Source organism: Eptatretus burgeri, chromosome 1 (assembly GCF_056783735.1).
Source record: "Eptatretus burgeri isolate ZD-2024b chromosome 1, Ebu_testis_v1, whole genome shotgun sequence".
NCBI classification, from domain to species: domain Eukaryota; kingdom Metazoa; phylum Chordata; class Myxini; order Myxiniformes; family Myxinidae; genus Eptatretus; species Eptatretus burgeri.
The window spans coordinates 151243009-151261043 of NC_140961.1; the positions used below are offsets into that span (position 1 = coordinate 151243009).

At 39.4% G+C, this 18035-nt stretch overlaps 1 protein-coding gene and 1 long non-coding RNA gene across 2 annotated transcripts in view; one reads left to right on the forward strand and one right to left on the reverse strand.

The window, feature by feature from the left end:
- The window catches only part of LOC147035752 (uncharacterized), a 207560-nt gene that overhangs the window by 38480 nt on the left and 151045 nt on the right, over positions 1-18035 (reverse strand). The window lies entirely within an intron of this gene.
- The window catches only part of LOC147035753 (extracellular calcium-sensing receptor-like), a 39062-nt gene that overhangs the window by 19195 nt on the left and 1832 nt on the right, over positions 1-18035 (forward strand). The window contains exons 6-7 of the mRNA XM_085899067.1: positions 7184-7307; positions 7676-7803. Coding sequence (XP_085755193.1) covers positions 7184-7307; positions 7676-7731 — 180 coding nt within the window. The 3' untranslated portion in view covers positions 7732-7803. The remainder of the gene's footprint in view (positions 1-7183; positions 7308-7675; positions 7804-18035) is intronic.

Sequence of the window (18035 nt, forward strand, 5' to 3'; positions counted from 1 at the left end):
AAAATTCACACTAATCGTCTGGAACACATTGTGCACAAATTAACGAGCCGGATTTTCGATTTAGATCTTTGTTCACCCACAGCACCCACTCGAATTTTGGGGATTTCCGAGTTCAAACCGCATTTTCAGTACTTTTCTTTCAAATGGATACCAAGTAGTTATCAGTCGATGGAACTGGATGAGATTTGATTTGCATAATCTTAAGATGATTCCCTATCCGCTATATGACATCCATTTTGCTCTATATCTTATAGTTTCCATGCTCGGTGACCCATCACCGCCTACCGGCTTGTCTGTTTGATTGTTGTCCTTTTTTGTTTTTCCTCTTCAGATCAGAATTTAAACCGATTTTCACGAAACTTCACCCATTGGTATTGTTTAACATAAGCAAGAAGCCTATTGACTATGAGGTCAAAAGGTCAACAAAGGCCAAAGGTCAACAACTGAGGTGTTATTTCTAAAATCTTCAATTTTCATCCAAGTGAATTGAAATTTGAAGAGGATTTTCATATCAGGTCAATTAATTCAACTACCAATTATTTTTAAGGTCCACATTGGCCAAAAGGTCAACATAGGCCAGATTCTTAAAATTTTCAATTTTCATTCAATTAACTTGAAATTTGACGAGAATTTATATTTCACGTCAATGAATTCAACCATTACATCAATTGTTTTTGAGGTCAACATATAACTAAAAGGTCAACATCGGCTGTATTTCTAAAATTGTCAATTTTCATCTGATTGGATTGAAATTTGAAGAGGATTTATATTTCAGGTCACTGAAATCAACTAGCCAAGTATTTTGTTTAGGTCAACATGGACCAAAATGTCAACATAGGCCAAAAGGTCAACAACGAAGCTGGAATTTCTAAAATCTTCAATTTTCATGCCATTATTTGAAATTTGAAGAGGATTTGCATATTGGGTTACTGAATTCAACCACAGTGTATATTTGTGGTCAACATTGGCCAAAAAGTCAACACAGGCTGAATTTCTAAAATTGTCAATTTTCATTCAATTGACTTGGGATTTGAAGAGGAGTTTCCTATTTGGTTATTGAATTCAACCACCAATTATTTTTGAGGTCAAATTTGCTTTTTGCATTTCGCAAGTATGCATGACATCTTTGCTTTCAAAATGTAAGATTTTTCAAGTATATTGGTCAGTCGATTTTGTTTCCTATTGATTTTTTAGTCAAAGGACAAGCTTCTAAAATCGTCATTTTTCATCTGATTGACTTCAAAATTAAACAGCTATTGCATAGTGCATTATTAAATTTGGAAACTAACTATTTTTGAGATCAAAAGGTCAAACGTCAACTCAAGGTCAAACTTCTAAAATGAATTTTCATCTGAAAAATTATCAATTTACATCCCATTAACTTGAAAGTTGAACAGGATTTGCATGGTCCATCACTGAATTTGGAAAGCAACTATGTTTAACATGAAAAGGTCAAAGGTCGACTTAAGGTCAAACTTCTAAAATCATCAATTTCAATATGAAAAATGATCAATTTTCATCAGATTGACCTGAGCTTTGATTAAGATTGTCAATTTTAATCTTCATGAAAGGGACAATTTGATGCATCGATGGCAACCTTTGGAGAGGGGGATAGATTTGGCAAGTATCTTGCTCTGCACGTCATCTTTTTCTTTTTTGTTTGTTTGTCGGTTTGTCTGTCTGTGTGAAGGATATCTCATAAAATTGTGGTTGGATCCGTAGGAAATTTGGTGGGCATGTTAGATGTGTGACAAGGACAAATGTATTAGATTTTGGATAAGATCCAGATCTGCATCTGACGACTAGAATTTTAAAGTGATTTTTCACCATTGAGAGATGGTTGTTGTTCTTCGCCAAAAATGATTTATTGCACAATAACTCCAAAAGTTGGGGATGGATTCGGACGAAACTTAGTGGACAGCCTGGAAATGTCGAAAGGACAACGTAGTTCGATTTTGGTGAAGATCTCAATCCAGATCCAGATCCGATCATGTTTTAATTGATTCTTCTCCTTTCATAGCACGATATCTCAAAAAGTTTTCAATGGATTTAGATAAAACTTGGTGAACAGGTTGGGTTGTGTGACCTCAACGTATTGTTTCGATTTTGGTGATGATCTGAATGCGGATATGGATATGAGAATTATTTAATATTCAAAGTGATTCTTCTCCATTGAGAGATGGGGTCAAAACGTTATATATATAGCATGATATTTCAAAAACGTATTGGGCCCGATATGTCCAGGAAAATAGTGAAAAAAATAATATCCAATTTGGTGTAAAACAAACAATGTACAGAAAAATTGTGATACAAATAGCAGCTAAGCTGGTGTGAAACAATAAAGTATGGAAAAAAGTAGTGGAAAAACAGCAACCACTTTGTTGCAAAACAACAAAGTAGAAAGAAATAGTCCAAAAGTTGAAGCAAATTTGATGAAAAAAAACAAAGTCCAGGAAAATAGTGAAAAAATAATAACCAGTTTGTTGTAAAATAACAAAGTCTGGACAAAAGAGTGAAATATTTGCAACCACTTTGGTGTAAAATAACAAAGTAAAGAGAAATATGAAAAAATAGCAGCAAATTTGGTGTAAAAAAAAACAAAGTCCAGGAATATAGTGAAAAAATAATAATCACTTTCTCTAAAAAACCAAAATATCGAAAAATAGTAAAAATAAATAAATAAATAAATAAATAGCAGCAAATCTGTTGTAAAAAAAAAAAGTCCAGGAAAATAGTGAAAAAATAATAACCACTTTGGTGGAAAAAACAAAACATACAAAAATAGTAAAAATAAAACAGCAGCAAATCTGGTGAAAAAGAAAAAAGTCCAGCTAAATAATGAAAAAATAATAAGCACTTTCATTTAAAAACAAAATATTGAACAATAATAATAAATAAAAATTAGAAGCAAATCTGGTGTAAAAAAAAACAACAATAAAGACCAGGAAAATATTGAAAAAACAATAAGCAATTTGGTCTAAAATAACAAAGTGTGGACAAAAGAGTGAAACATTTGCAACCACTCTGGTGTTAAACATCAAAGTAAAGAGAAATAGTGAAAAAACAGCTGCAAATTTGATGTAAAAAAAAAATTCCAGGAAAATAGTGAAAAAGTAACAACCACTTTTTTTTTTATAAAAAAACAGAATATGCAAAAATTGTAAAAAAAAAACAAAAAACAATAATATCAAATCAGGTGTTTAAAAAAAAAGTCCAGCAAAATAGTGAAAAAAACTAATAACAACTTCGGTGTAAAAACAAAATATTGAAAAATTGTGCAAAAAAAATAAAACTAGGAGCAAATGTGTTGAAAAAAAAAAAAAGAAGTCCAGCAAAATAGTAAAAAAATAATAACCGATTTGGTCTAAAATATCAAAGTATGGACAGAAGAGTAAAACATTTGCAACCACTTTGGTAAAAAAAACAACAAAGTAAAGAGAAATAGTGAAAAAATAGCTGCAAATTTGGTGTGAAAAAAAAAAACAAAGGCAAGGAAAATAGCATAAAATAATAACCACTTTGGTGTAAAAAAAAAAAAACATAAAAATAGTAAAATATATAGCAGCAAATCTGGTGTAAAAAAAACCAAAGTCCAGGAAAATAGTGAAAAAATAATAACCAATTTGGTGTAAAATATCAAAGTATGGACAAAAGAGTGAAAAAATAGCAACCACATTGGCGTAAAACAACAAAATTAAGAGAAATAGTGAAAAAAATAGCAATACAATTTTGAAAAAAAACAGTCAGGAAAAATATCGCTTCAATCACCAAAATCTCCAAAATATTAAAGAAAAATAGCAAGGGAAAGCTATCTATTTGCTATTTTTGGGAAAAAAAATCATTTTTTTACATTACTGAAATACCAAAAATACTTTAAAAAGCCAAAAAATAATGGGAAAATACATTTTTGCTTGCTGCAAATCAGCTAGGGTACATAAGAGGTCTTCCAACTTCTTGATATTAATATACCTGGTCACGGGGTTGGATTCTGCTTGTTGTGGTGATCTCATTTGTTCTCATTTGGTGAATCAATCCAGCTCAGAGCTTTCACAATCTTATGTGGCTCGGCCAGATAAGGAACATAGAGAGTGCTTATCGGTGATTCATTCGGTTAATTACATGCTCCCAACGAGTATTGTAACATCACAAACAGGTCCAGGAACTTTCACAAGGCTGTTGACTTTGCTGACAATTGCAGTCATTTTGACACGAACCGTGGAACTCGAACCTGGTATCTGTGTCTGGTTGTGCAGCTGCACAAATATATATATATATATATATATATATATATATATATATATATATATATATATATATATATATATATATATATATATATATATATATATATATATATATATATATATATATATATGACCGTTTTTACAGCCATTTTTCCCTGCTGTGCAGGGGTTGGCTTTTTCTTGAGGAAATGTTTTATGGCCGGATGCCCTTCCTGACGCCAATCCTGGTCGCGTCTTACGACACACAGGGATATGGTACACCAATTCTAACCGGAGCATACACTGGGACCAGTACACTGGTACTCATTTCGCCGACCTAGGAAGGATTACAGGCTGAGTCAACCCCCTGGTGTTAATTCAGCAGCCAACGGGGCTTGAACTCAGGACCCTGGGATCCCAAGCCACCACCCTAATCACAAAGCCAACACCAGGCTTATATATATATATATATATATATATATATATATATATATATATATATATATATATATATATATATATATATATATATATATATATATATATATATATATATATATATATATATATATACACACACACACATATATTGTTGTGGTTGTGAAAAGAAGGGAAAAATGCCGTCAGCTTGGGAGAGACGACACGCTGCAGTAACCATCATCCTGATGAAACACCACTGACACGGAACGAAGGAAGGTAGTTTAGGAGGTGTATAATGTTGATAAGTGCTGCTTGTCTCACATATTAAATGCTGGTTCAGCTGTGGGAAAGACGAGCACCTTTATTGATTTATTTTATCCTCGAGTCACACCACGATGTGTGCACATTGTTTCCGAAAGCTGCTTAATGTCATGTTCAGATGGCCGGATGTTCCTGCTATTGGAGGTTCTGTCTTCAAGGCTAAGAACGAAAGGCAATATCACTTTATTTTAGGAAAGAGGAAATGCATTCACTGTTTCGCAATGTAAATGGTTGCTTTGTAAAAATCCTGATGAAAAATACATTGTTATGATGAATCACAATGGGTGCCCCGCCTTTCTTGCCGGCTACAAGGGAAGTGTTTAAAATGGCGAGGAGCCGAGAGAGGTTTTGGCTCGAAAGAAAGATCACCAACATTTTCCCTCTCTCCCTCATGTGAGGTTTGAGGAGTTGATTGAGGTTTTTTCTCTGAAGAGACGATGTGCCACCATTTTCCGTCTCTCTCATTACGTGAGGTATGAGGTGTGAGGTGTGAGGAGTAGAGCAAGGTTTTGTCTCTGAAGAGACAACGTGCCACCATTCCACCTCTCTCTCGTGTGGGGTGTGAGTGGCACAGATGGATCAAACCATCCTCTGCCTAAGTCAAGAGGAGACCATGAAATTGCGAGCAAACCAGTTCTCAACAAGAATCGTTTATTTATCTTTTTCATTAACCTTATTTTTCTTGCTTTTAATTTGTTATTTTAAACGCCCCACTCTCGTCCCCTATTGATACATCTAAATTTGTTAACGTGCTTTTCCTTCGTCGGATGTTTCTAAGGTCTCTGTGTGTGATCAAGGGAAAGAGTCATTTCAGCAAAGTTTCATGTGTGTATATTTTGTCTGTGCTGCTCGTGAATGATTATAAGACCCCGTTGGACTTTGTACAAAACGGGGGCTTATGGATTTGCTCTCAATCTTTGTGTCTGTGTATGTGTGTGTGCATCTGCAACCAAATCCCAGACATGCATATTCTGATTTTGTTCAAACTTGGCACAAACACAGCACATGATGGCATACACGTGCACCTCACTTTATTTTGCGACCTGATAAAAGATAGCTGACTGGGAGATTGGCAGCCTTTTTCATTGCAAACAAACCCTGTATTGAACTCGTCATTGACCATTTCTTGGACAGGCACTAATTGAAGTTGTTCAAACTTGGCACAGATAAAGAATGATGGCTTACATATGTACATCATTTTTTTTGACATATGATCCAAGATGTCCAACTGGTGGACATTTTGTTACTTAAATGTGTCCCCAACCAACTCTTAGACATGCATGGTCATGATGGCATACACATGCAGCTCACTTTATTTTGGAATCTGATCAAAGATGCCCGACAGGTAGACTGGCAGCCATTTTAGTTCGACATAAATATTGACTCGCCCTTTAACTCAGCACAGCAAGATTACTAAAATAATGGGGGCTTTGATATTTTATGTCTGTTTTTACTTGTTTCCTGAAAGCTTGTATAAAGAAGACTTTGTTGTTTTGAATTCATGCCACAGAATAAACCTCCTGCACGTAGGAAACTGGCCTGATAGTTTTTTTTAAAGGGGAGTAACATCTCCAACTACCAAAAGGTATCTCTGTGCCTCCACCCCCCTCCACCCTTTCCTTTGCAAAATTGTGCAAGCTTCTAAAAACCACTCGGATAGTTTGTGGGCCAAAGCCTGGTGGGCTTGAAATTGGACTGCGGGTGACTGACGCCATCACCTTGAACACTCGCAGTTTGGATTGACGTTTGGGACACTGGTTCAAATCCCGTTACTTGTAGCAATGTCTTTATGGCAAACCTTTCTGTTCCCATTAAGGCAACACACTACATTAAACGACATGTGTGCATGCGCACCACTTCATCCGCATTTCAGATGGCTTCTGCGAGCCACACTCAAGTCTGATGTAAAGAGCAAGGATTTTAAAGTTCACAAGTAATGAACAGTGGAGCCACCACTTATGGTTTTGTCCATTTTTTGGGGCCAATCAAGCTGGAATCCCACAATATGGAATTGCAATATTGAAGGTACATTGACATGGCATCATTCACACCCTGGTCTTTGTTAACATTTATCTGTTGGGAGTCAACTTGGAAACACCTCAACTGTGAAGCCTCTGAAAAGAATTATAAAAGAAGCATGATGTATTCCTTCTAAACAATACACCTGCAAATCTTTTCTTGTGAACTCAAAACAATTTGTTGCTGTTTGTTTTTTTAAGGTGCCACAGTCAAGGTGCAGTGAACCATGTGATCCTGGGACACGACGCATTGCCTTAGTAGGTCTTCCTGTTTGCTGCTTCAAATGTGTTCCTTGCAATGTTGGAGAATTTTCAAATAATTCAGGTTTGTGCATCGATGTAAACTTTGTTTACTGAACTTTGCATATAAATGCAGTCATCAAATAATATGAATAAAATTCACCAATATGGCACTATGAACATATCCACAGATTCATACGAGTGCCAACACTGCCCCACACATTACTCTTCCAACCATCATCGAGACAATTGTTTCCCAAAACCTGAAGAATATTTATCTTTCTCAGACACTTTGACAATTACACTTCTTTCCCTTATATTTTTGGGATTAATGATGAGTTTTGTTATCGGATCTCTCCTTTATTATCACCGGAACAAACCAACTTTAAAAGTTGTTGAAATCAAATGGGAAATATTCCTGCTGTTCGCTCTTTCTTCTACTCTTTTGAGCAGTTTATCGTTCTTTGGACGCCCAAACGAAGTATCCTGCCAGTTTGGAGGACCTTTGACATGCTTATGCCTGGCAGTCATCTTCTCTTATTATGCTAAAAAAGCATTTTGCAAAGTCCACTCATTTCAAGGTAGGCTTGTTCCATTTATTAGAATAAAAACTGTAAATCAATAAGTGAAATCTTGTAAGATGTTATAAAGAATGTACTCACTTATCAACAGAGGTACCTGTCAGCACCAAATGTATCAAACCTTGAAAGCTCGTAACCTTATTATTATCTTATTATCAATCACTTTCATCTTTAAGCATGTTTTCGTTATCTCAGGATAACAAGCTCTTGTTATCTCAGGATTGTAGGATCAAATGAGTCAGCCAATGAGATTGTATATATATATATATATATATATATATATATATATATATATATATATATATATATATATATATATATATATATATATATATATATATATATATATATATATATATATATATATATATATATATATATATGTGTTGTGTAATTTCATACCATGTGTCGATTTCTCCTGTCTTTCCCAATGTCTTTGTGATGCATACAAAATAATACTGTATCCTCTTTTCTTTGGTTCATTTGTGTTTTATGCCCATTGTACATGATACTTTGATATTGTCAATCTCCTTCACTGTTCGTCAACAGAAGTTAACTTGCATGTGGACAAAGCTTCAACTTTCTTGGAGCACAGGCCTCGACAGGCCCAGCAAGTAAACATTTGTTTTCTCCTTCAGTCAAAGTTGGGCAGAGTATGCAGTCTGGATCAAATGGTCGTGTTGGTGGAAGACATGCTGTAGGAGCATGATAAGAAAAATTAAATTTTGTTTGTTTCCATATCTGCAATACCCATTGTGGAGTTCTTTTGAAAGGCATTAGCATCACTGGTTTGATGAAAACATATTTATCATATCAGAACTGCTGAATCCAAGATATCCAGAGCTGTTTACTATTTTCAGTTAGTACCTTATGTAATGTGTTTTGAGTCACCCGTGAAGTCAGAGTTCGGGTTCTGGTTCTTGAGTAACGATGGTGTATTTTCTCGGGTCTCTGCCGACTTTCTCAAAGATAATGCTTCTGGTCATTTTTATCGGTTTTTTTTTTTGACTGTTAATTTTTTTCTCCGTGTTTACTGTGTGTTCCTAATTCAGTTTTGTTTTAAAACTTGTGCTAATTGGTGAGTTTTTGTCGGTCTTTTCATATCGGGTTTCCTCGAAGCCTACCCTTTTTCCTGTCTGTGTGCACAAACGTGTTTATTTTATACCTTATTACCTCCAGTTTTTATTTTCTCCACAATCTCTCCCCACTCTTTCAATACCTCTCAACTACACCCTCTGTTTCATGTGTTAAAATATGAAAAACAAGCCCCAAAAAATTTCCTTTCTCACCTCCCCCCCCCCCACCCCTGGATCCACATGACTTCCTCTGCTCTTCTTATTCTTCAACCATCTCCTCACTGCCATTCCACATTTCCAATCCCACTCTGATTGTGAAGGTCTTCACAATGTACCTTCACCACATTTTCTTCAAACTTTTCCTTCACTCTGCCTCCACCTTCCCTAATCTTAAAAAAAAAACACAAACAAAATGGTCTTACAATGTTTAAACTTCCTCTTTCTGCCCTGTTCTTCTTCTTCTTCTTCTTCTTCTTCTTCTTCTTCTTCTTCTTCTTCTTCTTCTTCTTCTTCTTCTTCTTCTTCTTCTTCTTCTTCTTCTTCTTCTTCTTCTTCTTCTTCTTCTTCTTCTTCTTCATCTTCTTCTTCTTCTTCTTCTTTTTCTTCCTCTTCTTCTTCTTCTTCTTCTTCTTCTTCTTCTTCTTCTTCTTCTTCTTCTTCTTCTTCTTCTTCTTCTTCTTCTTCTTCTTCTTTTTCTTCCTCTTCTTCTTCTTCTTCTTCTTCTTCTTCTTTTTCTTCCTCTTCTTCTTCTTCTTCTTCTTCTTCTTCTTCTTTTTCTTCCTCTTCTTCTTCTTCTTCTTCTTCTTCTTCTTCTTCTTCTTCTTCTCAACTCAAACCCTGAGTTCAATTTGACGTTTCTTTCATTTCATGTCAAAATTCCATCTGTTACAATGTTTCCCTTCTCTATTCTCTCAAATCTCTGGCACTCCATCCCTCCTCCAACGTATACAAACGTATCTCTAACCTACAAATTTTAAAATCACATTTTGCAATGCATGTTCGTTTTCCATCAATTGTTCTTTTTTCCACAACTTCAGTGCAAATTCACCCCACCTCCTCAAATCTACCCCCTCTTAACTCCTTCCCTGTTATATCCCCTCCTAACTCCTTCCTTGTTATACCCCCTCCTTACTACTCCCATCTTTCCCCCAATCCTACCTCCTCTTTTAGAACATCTCCACTGCCCTCTGCTTTATGAACAGCTCCTCCTCTGGTATTCCAAATTATATGGTTTTCAAACATCTGTGGGCTCCATCCCAGCCAAACAAATATCGTGCTCTCTCATTCAGTGCACTCCTCAATATCTCAAACATGCTATTTCTTTCCTCCAATCACACCTCCCTCTTTTCCTACCTACACAAATCTTGTTCTCCCTCAATCCTCTCCCCTCCCTCCTCACCTTCAAATCTACCCCCCTTGCCTTCAAATCTCCACCCTCAAGCCCCTTCTCAAAGCGGCTCCCCTCTTCCCACCCCTCACATTTCATCATACCTCCTCCTCTTCCATCCCCTCAATGCTTTTTCCTCCCCCACCCACTCCAATCTTCACAATAGCAGCACCCATTCTCATCCTTCCCCTCCCCAACTCCTCCCTTCTCCCTCCTCTTCAGCAAAGGACTTCTGCGACTCATTGGGACTTCCACTATCTGTCAACTTCCTGACCCAGATCTCAGCCAACGGTACTCTATCTTGCATGAATTTGATATTTACCAATTTCCATGTTAACATCTGCTGTTCTATTGCTCCAATTGGTTCAACTGACCATATGTTTGTTGAAGTTGTCATCTCTCTGGCCGTTATTAGTGAACCAACTTATCGACAATGAGTCTGCAATTTCACTTCGGCCGACTGGCAGGAACTTAAAGCAGCCATCAAACTTCTAGACCGGCATCACATTTTTATTGTCTTTGACATCAACTCATCCTGGGAATTTTTTCAAAGCAATTAGTTCTGTCTCATGCATAGATTTCTCCCTTCTCATCTTCAATTGTCGTAATCTTCCTCCTGCCCATAGTACACTGAAAGTTGTGGCGAGGCTGTTGCCCTACAACTTGCGTTCAACTCAAGGATGGCAATTCCAGCTGAAGGCAATCTCAGCTTCTTCCACAAGGTTTCGGAAAAGTGTGTGTCCACCCTCTGGAGAGCCAGGAATCAACATCTTTTTAATCTCATGTCTGAACTGTCAAACCTCTCTCCCACCTCTAAATTCTGGTGGCATCTGGTTAAGACTGTTTCTAGGGTATGTCCCCCCTCCATCCCCTCCCTTACCTCAAATGGCCACACAGCTGACACTGCACACAAAAACTCTGTGTTTGCTTTGAAATTTTGTGTCCCAACCCCATCGCTTTCTGTATCCACGTTACCCAGTGACACCCAACTGATCCTGGACACTGTGTCCTTTTCTCCTGATAAGGTGGAGAGCTTGCTGTCAAACCTTGACTCCAATTCTGCAACTGGTCCTGATTGCATAACATATCCTGAAAAACTGCTCTGCTGCTCTTGCCCACCAAATTTCTGTTCTACTCACCCTCTCATTTGCTCAAGGTCCTCTGCTATCTGCTGTAAAATCAGCAAACATTACAGCTCTGCATAAGAAGGTGCAAAAACTGATCCTTGCAACTACAGACCAATCAGCCTGCTCCCAATCATCAGCAAGGTCATGGAATCTATCATCACTTCTGGAATTAAATCCTTCTCCAATGGATTGATTTCTGATCATCAATTTGGATTCAGACCAGGACACGCTACCCTGGATATGCTGCTCCTGCTTTACCAACAATGGATGGAGATCCTCAGTGCCAGACATGAGATCACAGCCATCTCCCGAGACCTATCACATGCTTTTGATACAGTTTGGCATCCCGAACTGCTCAACAAACTCTCTTCTTGTGGTATCTTATGGCAATCTCCACTCATGGCTCGCAGACTTCTTCTCCTGCAACAGACACTGCAAGGCTCTTCATGGCTCTTTCTCATCTATTTTTCTGTCCAGGCTGGATTTTCACAAGGCAGTGTTCTGGGCCCTGTGCTTTTTCTGATTTTCATCAATGATGTCTCCGACTCTGGAAAATCCTCTTTATCTCTTTGCTGATAACTCCACCCTCTGCCATACCACCTCTCATCCCTCAGATTGGCAAGCAGCAGCCTCTTCACTCACTTCTGACCTCATTAAAATCAGAAACTGGTCAAAGACTTGGAACATGTCTTTCAATTCTGACAAATATCACACTCACTTTTTCTCTCCAAAACTTTATCAACAATCCCCTTGAAGAAGTCTTTTCGTTCAAGATTTTGGTCCTTACTATCTGCTATGATCTTTCCTGGGAAAGCCACATTTCCAAGTTGGCCTCCAGAGCCAGCCGCCGATCTTCACACACACACACACACACACACACACACACACACACACACACACACACACACACACACACACACACACACACACACACACACACACACACACACACACACACACACACACACACACACACACACACACACACACACACACACACACACACACACACACACACACATCTTCTTTCGGCTGCTCCCATCAGGGGTCCCCACAGTGGATCATCCGTTATGATCCGCATACTGATTTGGCATAGGTTTAATTGCCCTTCCTGACGCAACCCTGGTCGCCCCTTATGACACAGGCATAAGGATTGGGTTTCGCCTTGATTCCGGGATGCCCTACACCCTCTCATAGTGTGGCCCAGTGCAAAGCTCCCGCCCTCAAGCGATCCTCCAACCAAACCTCCTTGTAGCCGGATTGCAGGTGCACGCCACTATGCCCGGTTATATATATATATATATATATATATATATATATATATATATATATATATATATATATATATATATATATATATATATATATATATATATATATATATATATATATATATATATATATATATATATATACACAGCCAAGTGATTCCAACACTTTGTGGAGATCAATGTAGGCTGCGTGCAGCCCCTGCCGAAACTGTTGTCTGCATTTGGTGAGGATCTGAAGAGCAAGGATTCAGTCAATCATTGACTTTCGTCTTGGTGTGCATGCATGCATGAAGGAAGAGGTTCATGGGTGCAGCAAAGCAAAATAATGTAAATAATGGGAAGAAAGACCTGCCTAAAGCCCATACAATGCATGTGACCCATAAAGCCATCACATGTAAGGGAAGGGCTATCTAAAATGAATACTGATGGAAAACCATCTCTGGAACCACTGCATGTTATGTGACATTGTCTCAAGGGAGTGCCGGTTTCAAAAAACCGCAACACGATATATTGGTTTGGGTTCTGCGTTTGCCATGAAGGGAAACTCCTCAATCTCCTCCCAGCCTCTGGTGCTGCAGGCCGACATGCTGAGGATAACTCGGCACCCCATTGTGTTGTGAAGCAACCACAAACATCAATCAGGTGGCCCAATCTCCCCGTGTTCCTCGGTTGAACAAACAATTTCCTAGTGTAGCCCAACTATCCAAGGTGACGGAGCCCAACTAACCAAGGCTTATGACTTCAACGCGTCTCTGATGAATGCCAAATGGAACTTTTCTGGATCAATGAAGAAAATATATCTCAGGCTGTAAGAAGAATGTGTAGGGGGTTCATTATTTATAAAATGGGAGCGAGGAAAGGTGTGCTTCACAATGTTCTTGACTCAGATTCTGCAACCGGCAAAGACGGCATCAGTCCTCGTGTCCTAAAAACCTGCTCCTCTGCTTTTGCTCACCTGCTCTCTATTCTACTCTCCCTCTCATTTGCTCAAGGTCATCTGCCATCTGCTTGGAAATCAGCAAATATTACCACCCTGCATAAAAGGTGCAAAAACAAATCTCTGCACCTGCAGACTGATCAGACTTCTCCCAACATTCAGCAAGGTTATGGAATCCATAATCGCTTCACACATTAAACACTTCCTCTTCTCCAACGACTTGATGTCCGATCATCAATTTGGTTTCAGACGAAGTCACTCCACACTGAATATCCTGCTTCTGATCTCCCAACAATGGATGGAGGTACTCAATGCCAGACCTGAAATTAGAGCCATATCCCAAGACATATTGTGTGCTTTTTGCACGGTCTGGCACCCTACCCTGCTCACCAAACTCTCTTCCTATTGTATCCAAGGCCATCCCCACTCATGGCTTGCAGACTTCCGCTCCTGTTGCAGCCAACGTGTGGCCATAAATGGAGTTCTCTCATCCCCTCTTCCTGTCCAGGCTGTAGTTCCTCAAGAAAGCGTTCTGGGCCCTGTTTGTTTGCTGTTTTTCATCGATGATCTCTCCGACTCTGGGGAAAATCCTCTTTATCTCTTTGCCGATGACTCCACCATCTGCCGTACCATCTGTCATCCCACACACCCGCAAGCAGCAGTTTTTTCCCTCTCTGCACATCTGGATAAAATCACAAACTGGTCCAACACGTGGAACACGTCTTTCAAGCCTGACAAATCTCACACTCTCACAATGTTTCTCTGAAAGGACCATCTGTAAACCCCCTCCATTCCCCCCATCTACTTTCTCAACAATCCTCTTGAAGAAGTCCGTTCATTCAAGCTTCTGAGTCTCACTATCTGCAATGATCTTTCCTGGGAAAGCCACATTTCTAACCTGGCGTCCAAAGCCAGTCACCGACTGTGAATTCTCCGTCGTGTGAAGTCCTTCCTCGAACCACCTGTGCTCCTAACCACATGCAGAGCTTTTGTCGGCAGCCTGATGAAGTATGTTCTCTGCTCTGGGCTGGTGCTGCTGCCTCTCACCTTCCTCAGCCTCACGCTGTGGAAACCAAGGCATTTAGGATCATTGGCATCTCCCACGGTGAGGCTGAGTCTTTGGGGCTCTCACTTTCTCATGGTAGACAGGTCTGTTGTCTTTCTGTCTTCTTCCTTCTCTTCTCTGGTCTCGCGCCCCCCACTCTTTCTGTGATTTGTCCCCCCCCCATATTTCCTTAGGGTGCTCAATGTCAGCTAGCAACCCCCTTCTGGTAAAACTACCAAAATCACGAATCACTGCTCACCTTCACTCTTTGATTCCTCTTTTTCCCACCTTTGGAATAAACTCCCATACTCTCTTCAATTCCATTCTTTCATCCAGGTCTTCAAAACAGCTGCTCACCACCAACAGCTCTTGCCTTTCCCCATCTAAAACCACGATCTTTTTTACCCCCATTAATCCACCCCAATCCTGCCTCCTTCAAATTCCATGCTTTCCTTTCTGAAAGTCCCTGTTGTGTCCATCTTGTATACCTGTGTTCCCCACACCATCCCTCTCCCTTCCACAGATCTCCTAATGTAACTGTTCCCCACTCTTTTGTCGTTCACTCTCTCACCTCTCTTGTCTCATGCCTCCTTGCTTTGTGTTTTGTGGTAGCTCTCATACGAGCCTCGAAAATGGATCAAAAAAAAAATAAATCAGATAAGAGGGTTTTTATTCACAACCAGCAAATACCACCCGTCGCTTCACTGACAGTAATGCTAAAGGGGGGAGGGAGAAAAGGAGGCAGGAAGAGGGAGAGTGGGGTAGTTGAGAGAGACAGAGAGTGGGGAGAGAGTAGGGAGGGGGAGTGAGTAGGTGTGTGGAATCGAGAAGGGGTGGTGGAGCATTAATTACTGCCTGGACGCATCCATAGACAAACACCACCCAGATGCTTATGGAGCCAATCTGGCTGGAGACGAACACTGCCTGGAGATGTCCAGAGACAAACCCTGCCCGGAAACGTCTGAAGACAAACACTGTCCAGGAGAGAGAGAGAGAGAGAGAGAGAGAGAGAGAGAGAGAGAGAGAGAGAGAGAGAGAGAGAGAGAGAGAGAGAGAGAGAGAGAGAGAGAGAGAGAGAGAGAGAGAGAGAGAGAGAGACAGAGACAGAGACAGAGACAGAGACAGAGACAGAGACAGAGACAGAGACAGAGACAGAGAGAGAGAGAGAGAGAGAGAGAGAGAGAGAGAGAGAGAGAGAGAGAGAGAGAGAGAGAGAGAGAGAGAGACTGACTATAAAACATAAGTAGCTTCCACAGAAAAAACAACGTTGCATTTATATCGACATTTCAGGGATGTGTTCACAAATATTAATGTTTATAAATAGCTGCGTGTGATGGGTGGAAAAAAAATTGGCTCAGAAATTTAGAAAACAAGTTAATATGGAAAACGGCTGTGAAATTGGGTTTTTTTTTCACAACAACTTGCGCAGGGTGATGGAACATGAACCCATCACTCAGAGTTATGAAGCAGGAACACTCGCTCTGGGTGATGGCGCATAAACCACTCGCTCAGCGTGATGGAGCATGAACCACTCGCTCAGGGTGACAGAGCATGAACCACTCACTCAGCGCGATGGAGCATGAACCACTCTCTCTGAATGATGTGGCAGGCAAAAGTGTCTGCAGTGAGTGAAAGATTCACTCAGAAGGACATAGCATGGTTCCACTGTCAAATGAAAGGCGTTCGGCAAGTGGCTTTTTCACTCTTGCAAGCACACTTATTAAATTGTTGATCAGGTGCGGTTGGCCAGTGTGCTGCTGCGTGCCATATTGGATCCCTTTAATTTTAAAGCCGGTCTTCACTGCACGTGCAACAGTTAATGTAATAAAATGAATTCGTTCAAATAATGACTTTACCCACAAAAGAGTTGCAGCTTAATGCAGAACAACCCTGGAGACATCACAAAGTTCAATTGACTGTGAAATAAACATTGCAGATCATCCACCATCTTGCCTGCTTCTCTGTGCACGCATCCCATGGTACATCAGTTCATGGTCCACACAAACATCATAACTTTTTTGTTAAAACAACCCTTTTTTTACCAGATTTGCTTTGATTCCCTGTAAAGCACCTCATGCATCCTCCAAAAATATAGACACAGATCTTGCAGATGCTATGTATCCGCAGTCCATCTGGGGGACAAGGCACAAGTTATTGCATTGATGCAATAAATCATCAAGCTCAATGAAGCTGGTTAATTTTGGCACGTACCTAAATTTTTTGTTCACTCAATAGAATTCTCCCAAAAGTAGAAAAAGGTTAGTTTAATGCTTTGGAAATTTCACATTTTTTTTAATCTATGCAGAAGGAGGGAACATAGACTTGCTTGCTTAAAGTTAATAGGTACATCAGCTTAGTTGTAAAACTCGTTATGTCTTTAGATTATCAGATTTCACAACAGGTTTTGACACTTATTTGGTCCATACAATATCTGATCCTCAACACCGAAATAATATTTTGATGATATACTTTAATTATCCGTGAGAGGAGATCGCAGAAAATCATGTCATATAATGCATGAAATCGCTCCAAGCTCTGAATTTGAAAACTATAGTCCAAACAAAAGTAATGTATACAGCAGTTTGTAGCTATGATGAGCAGGTATTCGATAATATGAGTGAGGAAAGTGAAAAAAAAACTTTATCACAAAGAAATCGTTGTGGCCTGTTCCAGGTCAAGGCATGGTTGTGTAGGCCAAAAAACATGGTGGCTTTCGACCCCAGCGAGGTTAACGAAGAAATGCCTTAATACCCGAGACAGCGATGTGGCTGAGGATCACCTGATGAAGGATATAATTAAATTAGGCCATGAATTATCTTCAAAGGGGTATTTTAATTAAAACAAACATCCAATTTTCACTCTTGCACTTCCTTGAAGTTTTCTTAGTATGCATGCAAAGGTTCAGCCTGCTCGGTTTTATGGTTTTGGAGTTATGGAGGACACACACTGACGCACACACACACACACACACACACACACACACACACACACACACACACACACACACACACACACACACACACAGGCAGACACACACACACACACATTGGCATTTATTAGTATAGATCGGTACAGCAGACCTACATTTTTTTTGTCTGGTGCGGTAAAAGACAATTGGGGAAATTTGTACGGTGCGCAATGTGCAGAAGAGAAGACAGAGTGCAGATATTAGCCATCTCAATGACCGCTTGTACGAAATACATACGATAAACAATAAATGCTGCCAATCAGACACAACTGATGGAAAAGTACACAATGGAGATGGATAAATAAGTTTGAGTCTTTCGCAACCTCTTCACTCACCCTGGTGCCAAGGTCTGGCAGGAAAGGGTAAGGAAAGGGAAAGCGGGTATTGAGGAGTGTCGCTCTTGACACTAGTTATCGCTCTG